Source organism: Limulus polyphemus, unplaced genomic scaffold, assembly GCF_000517525.1.
Source record: "Limulus polyphemus unplaced genomic scaffold, Limulus_polyphemus-2.1.2 Scaffold2878, whole genome shotgun sequence".
In the NCBI taxonomy this organism is placed as follows: Eukaryota; Metazoa; Arthropoda; class Merostomata; order Xiphosura; family Limulidae; genus Limulus; species Limulus polyphemus.
The window spans coordinates 79514-86152 of NW_013668488.1; the positions used below are offsets into that span (position 1 = coordinate 79514).

Sequence of the window (6639 nt, forward strand, 5' to 3'; positions counted from 1 at the left end):
TGACAATTGGCAAAAAGAAAAATATGTTTTTTAAATTCTGACACACACACACATTGTTTATAATTTGGATCATGGATTAAATAGGAAATGTGAGTTACAATTTTCAGTATGTACGTGTAACTGTACAGAATATATTATTATATTATGTACTAGCTGAAGTATCCGTCCCCTGGACGGAAGTTATGGAAATTCATGATTAATGAAAGGTTATCTTGGGACACGAAAAGGTGCTTCCCTTATATGTAATTGTAAAAACGCCCATAAAAACCGCAGAATTGAAAATTTGTATGGACCGAATGAACCTCCATACCAATTTTGGTGAAGATCCATCCACACCCTGCGAAGTAATTACATGGACAGACAACAGACAGTACTGTTATATTTATATAGATACACACACCAAAAGGCACGGAAATATAGTGAATTCATTTTTATGATCTACCTAGAATTTCTTCTTACTTTTATTGCAGTTAACTCGAATTGAGTAAACTGGTAAATAAAAATTTCGAAAGACTCATTCTAATCGATGATTAAGTACTTATACACGTACAACATCATATGTACATCTTTTGAAAAGTAGAACTGTTACACTGAAGTAAAAATGCCCGGCATGGCCAGGTGGATAAGGCGCTCGACTCGCAATCTGAGGGTTGCGGGTTCGAATCCCCATCCCACCAAACATGCTCGTCCTTTCAGCCGTGGGGACGTTATAATGTTACAGTCAATCCACTATTCGTTGGTAAAATAGTACCTCAAGAGTTGGCGGTGGGTGATGATGACTAGCTGCCTTCCCCACTGCTAAATTAGGGACGGCTAGCGCAGATAGCCCTCGTGTAGCTTTGCGCGAAATTAAAAAAAAACTGATATAAAGAAGCAATGGAGTTAATTGCAAGGAATTGTTTATTCTAACTGATTCCTAGTAGAATTTCAAAGTTTGTTTTTTCTCAGTTCCCTGACGATGTTTTCGCAGTGATCGGAGAAGTTCACAGTGCTGAAAAAGTATTTTAACGTGTAACCAATTCTTTATATATCAACGTCTGTCACATTAACTTCAGTACATACGTTAGTCCAGTTATGCCAACGTTTTGAGTTCACCAGTAATATTTGTTGAGTAAACAACTTGTTATTAGGTGAAGCCGTAGTTTCAAATTACGTTCTCGACCGTGAACTATTAAGCAAACTTGTCTGTATGTTTATAGACCTATGAACACGTTTCATGTTGTAATATTGATTACGTAAATATCCTTATTCCATGACAGAAAAAAAAACAATTCTTAAACAAAAACAAATCAATTATTTGAACAAATTAATAAATTGTTAAGTTTACTCCAAAGTAGTATATGTTCATAAGTTTGTCGTTGTAAAAAAACAACAAAATATTTGCATATAAAATGCATTAGTTTGAAACTTCACGTTTAATTATGTTTAAGGATCAAAACGAAATTCATACTATCTCGATTGGAATATACGCGCTTTACTATCTTCAACCTAAATACACAGTTACTGATCTTCGTCTACCAAGATAAGTAAACTGTTACTGATCTTCGTCTATCAACATTTCGTTGTGAAATATTTACTGAATAGTGAACAAAATCTGTACTATCAAGTTGCTCAAGTGATCGTTTATTTTTTTATCAGGATCTTATGATATAAAACGTATTAAATACTGTAAGTATCCGCGTATTAGCCAGGGTTTATTATTTACTTTTTTAGAACCAAAAGTTCCCCCTATACTTAAAAAGTCGAGTTTTAGAATTGCACTTCTAATGATGGACTTCAAAATGGCTGAGTGTTCTATTCAAACAACACAAAACAAACTGTATTTATTACGTCATAGCTTAATAAATTTAGCCCTTTTACATACTTTGTAAATACTGTATGTATGCTTATAGGGTACATGAGTTTAATGGCTCACTGTTGAAGCCTTTCCAGGGTGAGTGATGCTATACTACGCCTCATTGTAATATCTTTAAATTTTATGCAGCCAAATTCTATGATTTTTAAATTCGCAATATAATCCAATGTGCGCTTTAAAGTCGATTGCATTTCTTATAAAGAAACCTGATGCGTACATTAAGGTCAATTGCATTTCTTATAAAAACACCCAATGTGCACATTAAGGTCGATTGCCTTTCGTATAAAGCCACCCAATGTGCACATTAAGGTTGGTTGCTCTTAGATATACAACTGTTTCATTTAAAGTTAATACAAGAGTTATGATTTAGATAGTTATAAAGTGCGTGTATTAAATTTAGTATTTTTAGAAGCGATAATTTAACGCAGGTTTGCTTCCGTAACTGGTTACGAATCATTTATTGTGTAGTTCAATTGTGAATTGATTTCACGTTACTTGAACCTTCATAATTTTTTTCGTTGCTTTAAGTTAGTATTGATACATCGTAACGTCTCATAGTTTGTAGAAAGTTTTAGGCCTCAGTCGGACAATATATATATATATATATAGGCGACCAAGTTAGTGTAAGTTAAATAAAAGAAGTAAGTTAGTGATAATGAAAGTAAGACAAAGTTAGTGAGAGATATATATCTGGATTGTGTTTGTAAGTTTATCCCCAAAGAGCGTATAGTGGCGACTTTTAAAGTGTTATAATTGCAGATTGTATTGTAATAACAGAGTATAGAAGGATAATTTGCCTTGTCAGTTGAGACCTAAAATAAATGAACCAGCCTGTGTGGACTGAAAAGAGGGTTATTTAAAGCTCTGAATACAACTGTGATAACCCACAGGATAACGTGAGTGAACTTACCACTGATTGTATTGGAATAACTGAGTAGAGGAGAATAATTTGTCTTGTCAAAAGGTATTATAAAGTAATTGAACCTGCCTGTGTGGACTCTCACAAAAAAAAAAAAGACAATTATTTAAAGCTCTGGATACAACTGTGATAACCCACAGTGTAAAGAATGTTTTGTAGATACATTTGATTTGTTTTGAATATATTATTTTAAAACAAGTGGAGTTTTAAAGAAAGGCCGTTATGCAACGTAAAGAAAGGCTGTTATGTAACTCGACCAATGTCCAACGTCGTTTTTGTTATTTCAAAATTACAATATTTTAATGAATTTTCACTACAAGAGTACATATGAGTATATTAAATGTACTGAAATGTCAAAAATAAAATAAGGTTAATGTAGTAGTGTATGTTTTCTGAAAAGCACGAAGAAGAAATGCAATCGACTGTATAATGTGCACACAGTGTGTCTTTACTTTATGAGAAATGCAATTGCCGCGAATCTTTAGAGTAGGTGTCTGTAACTTGTTGGTGATAAATTTCAACAATAAACGGATAGCACCGTTGCAAACACGTTAGATGCCTGGACATGAGTAAGTGTTTATATTAAACACGTACACACAAACATAGATAAACAAACACACAACTAAAATGTAGCGTCAATGTCTATAATAATGTACTATATCTAACAAAAGATTAGAAGTATTGGAAAAAATCGTCGATTCTCAAATCCTCATGCTGTAGAATGAATGCAGAACTGAAAAAGAAAATGAAAATTACATTTGCATTGTAAGTTGGTGTTGGCACAAAAAGTAGTCACAGGTTATGGCTGTTAGAATAAAAATGTTAAAGCAATAGGCATTATTTGGTTAGTATGGTTTAACTCAGATCTTTCATCCTAACTTGGTTGTGGAATTGATGTGTCTTCATCTCGTTACCTTAATGTATATATATATGTAATAGAACTTACCCATGCATTGTATATGTCAAAATTGTTGAACCCAGCAAAAGGACAAATTGACCAACTCTCCCATCTCTGTCTTTCCCACATTCTCGGACCATGATTACTAAAAGGTGACCTGTGAAACCACTCCATATGTCGTTTGAATCTTCTATGTCTGGACATCCAAGAATTTGAAGTCATCAACCTTCCATTAGGCCTTCTCCAGGATGAAAGGTGTTCTCTTTGCAGTCTTCTGGGTGCAAATGGCCCTATTTCTTTACTGTCTTGCCATTGCCAGGGTAATATTTCCTGTTTTTGCTGCCAATCCCATGGTCTGTTTATATCATGGAATCGATATCTTCGTTGTGCCCCACTCATCCTAATGCTATTCCTGTTTTTGGAGTGGTGATCCCATCTACTTCCTCTTCTCAGGGGCCATTGCCCTGCCCATCTAGTTGGGTTTAACGGGTAGTTTGTTCTTTCAGTCCATGGTCTAAATCCGTAATCCTGGAAGTAGAAAAGAGTTGTTTGCTCACAAAAAGTAATAACTGTTGTTTTACTTACATCGTGTGGCCACTTTATTAAGACCCACCACCACCAATATTAAATTGTATTATTATTCACTTCGAATTGACACGGCATGGACTGTGCAAGACTGATGGTATGGTTTACAACTGTTGGAAGTTCAGTTTCAAGTTCAACGTTCAGGTTTATTCCAAAGGTGGTTCATTTGATTGGGTTATGACAATTATTCTGATTAAGGAAGGTAACTACTTTCTCTTTAAACAATAGGATGTATTATCGTTTTAGAAGAGCCCTTGTTCGTAAGGGTGGAAATGAGTAACAACGTTCAGGTGCACTTTCAATGTTATTTGCTTTTTTAAAACAAAATAAAGATTCAACCCCTGCTATAAGAATGTTGCAGAAGATGTAGCTTGATTACCAACGTGGGTGTATTATACACTCACGTCAGATTTAGCCATAGAAACTTGTATTTTTGGAACAACAAAAGCGGGATTGATTTGATCTTTTATCGTTTTAAGCTCTGAATATAAATGGAGCTGTACACTTCTGTTTACATCCCAAATAGCCACTCAGTGGCACAGCGATATGTCTGCTGACTTACAACGCTAGAATCCAGGTTTCGATACCCGTGGTGGGCATAGCACGAATAGCCCATTGTGTAGCTTTGTGCTTAATTACAAACAAACCAAACATCTTAAATAAATATGTGTTGGATTGATTGTCAACTGTCAGTTTTGTAATATCGTTCAAATGGTTGACTGGAAATGTCCAAGTCCTGAGCATTACTATGGGATTTATGTTACCCATTACATGCTCACCCGAATGTATTTTTCTTTAGGCAGCAATTTATCCTATGACATGATTTATCTATAACACACATGTAGCAGACATATTCCTTCGTGGTTGTTTCTGCTGTTTGTCAACGAAGCGCTCTTTGGTGAAGCTGATTTTTATAGATGGGCACCAACTATCATACCCCTTTAAAAGATCTTTGCTCTTACCCATGATACGACTACAGGCTCATATTTGTAGGACTGAAATCCCTTAATACATCACGTGATAAGTATGTTTGGCATTAGCAAGTAAACGGAGTATTCTATAAGTTTGTGTATGGGAGTGTGTCACTCCCACCCACATAAGTGATTATTTATTTACAATATCCCATGACATGACCTACGTACAGCGTATATGTTAGGGAAATGTAAGGTCAGTTTAAAAATGTAAACTGGTTATGTATTTTAGGGTTAAGAAGATCATTTTCGTGTATGTCATATTGTTGTTAAGTTAGAGTACTTATTACATGGCATAATGCGGTTAGAAAACGAACCTAAAAATTGGGTTTCGATATCCGTTGTGGGCACAGCACAGGTAGCCCATTGTGTAGCTAAACTACAAATAAACAAACGAGAATAGTTTATTGTTAAATTAAAGTTGCTTTAAATATATATTTAGTAACTACTAACTAATTTTTATAAAAGTTTTATTAATCAGCTTTTTTCAAAAATTATGTTTAATAAATTTGGCTACACAATTTTCGTTCATTCAGTTAATGTAAACCATTATCGATATGTTCGGTGAACATCAGTCATATACATTAGATAAAAAGATTGGAACGTTGGGGTGGAAGTCTAAAAATTGACCTTCCATACCGAGTAGTCGATATAATACGCTTATCCCTTTGATTAGAAACATGGACACCTTATTTATCCAAGTAGGTCTTTGTACCGGGCACTTATTGTTTTTGGTTAACATAATTACCGTTCCGGTCAAAACCCGGTAAAAGAGAAAAAAATGTGTTGTACAAACATGAGACGTCAAGTAATGTGTTTGTTTATTGTTAAGCACAGACTGGGTTACCTGTGCACTGCCCACCGCTGATATTAAAACGAAATTTTTAACGCATTCAGCCCTCAGTCAGACTTACCGTTGACCCACTAGGACGCTCGGTATTGTTAGACTGTCTTTTTCAGGTGAAATTTTGTTGTTGTTGTTTTCTAAGTAACGTCCAAGACAACACCTATTTCTGCGTGTATTTAAGAATGAATATTACTACTAGCTATAAATCTTATATTATATCGACAATTTTTTTTAAAGTTCCATAACATTATAACAGTATAATGATCTTACTTACCATCATTTTCAGTTGACAATCTTCAAGCTGTAAAAGATGACGTTCAAAAATATCAGTTAAAGAAAACTAACAAATTAAAAAAAAACTAGTTTACAAAGTATGGTCATCATCAGAAGGACGAAGATGAATCTTAAGATACCAATGAGCCAATGATTTAACAAAAACAAAACGTAGTCGTAGACACAGTTTTCGTCTAGCCAGTTCTTTCCTTGTCTAAACTTTAACTGGCATGGCCAGGTGGATAAGGCGCTCGACTCGCAATCTGAGGGTCGCGGGTTCGAATCACTGTC

General features: G+C 34.8%; 2 protein-coding genes across 10 annotated transcripts in view; one reads left to right on the forward strand and one right to left on the reverse strand.

Annotated features, from left to right (window-relative positions):
* Nucleotides 1-6639, forward strand: part of LOC111087939 (heterogeneous nuclear ribonucleoprotein 1-like) — a 64392-nt gene that overhangs the window by 30961 nt on the left and 26792 nt on the right. The window lies entirely within an intron of this gene.
* The window catches only part of LOC106468116, a 7886-nt gene continuing 4559 nt past the window's right edge, over nt 3313-6639 (reverse strand). For both annotated transcript variants that reach the window (XM_013928527.2, XM_022396423.1), the window contains exons 3-5: nt 6350-6376; nt 3721-4200; nt 3313-3507 (exon numbers count right to left, since the gene is read on the reverse strand). In XM_013928527.2, the coding sequence (XP_013783981.2) occupies nt 3484-3507; nt 3721-4200; nt 6350-6376 (531 nt within the window). In that variant the 3' untranslated portion in view covers nt 3313-3483. The remainder of the gene's footprint in view (nt 3508-3720; nt 4201-6349; nt 6377-6639) is intronic.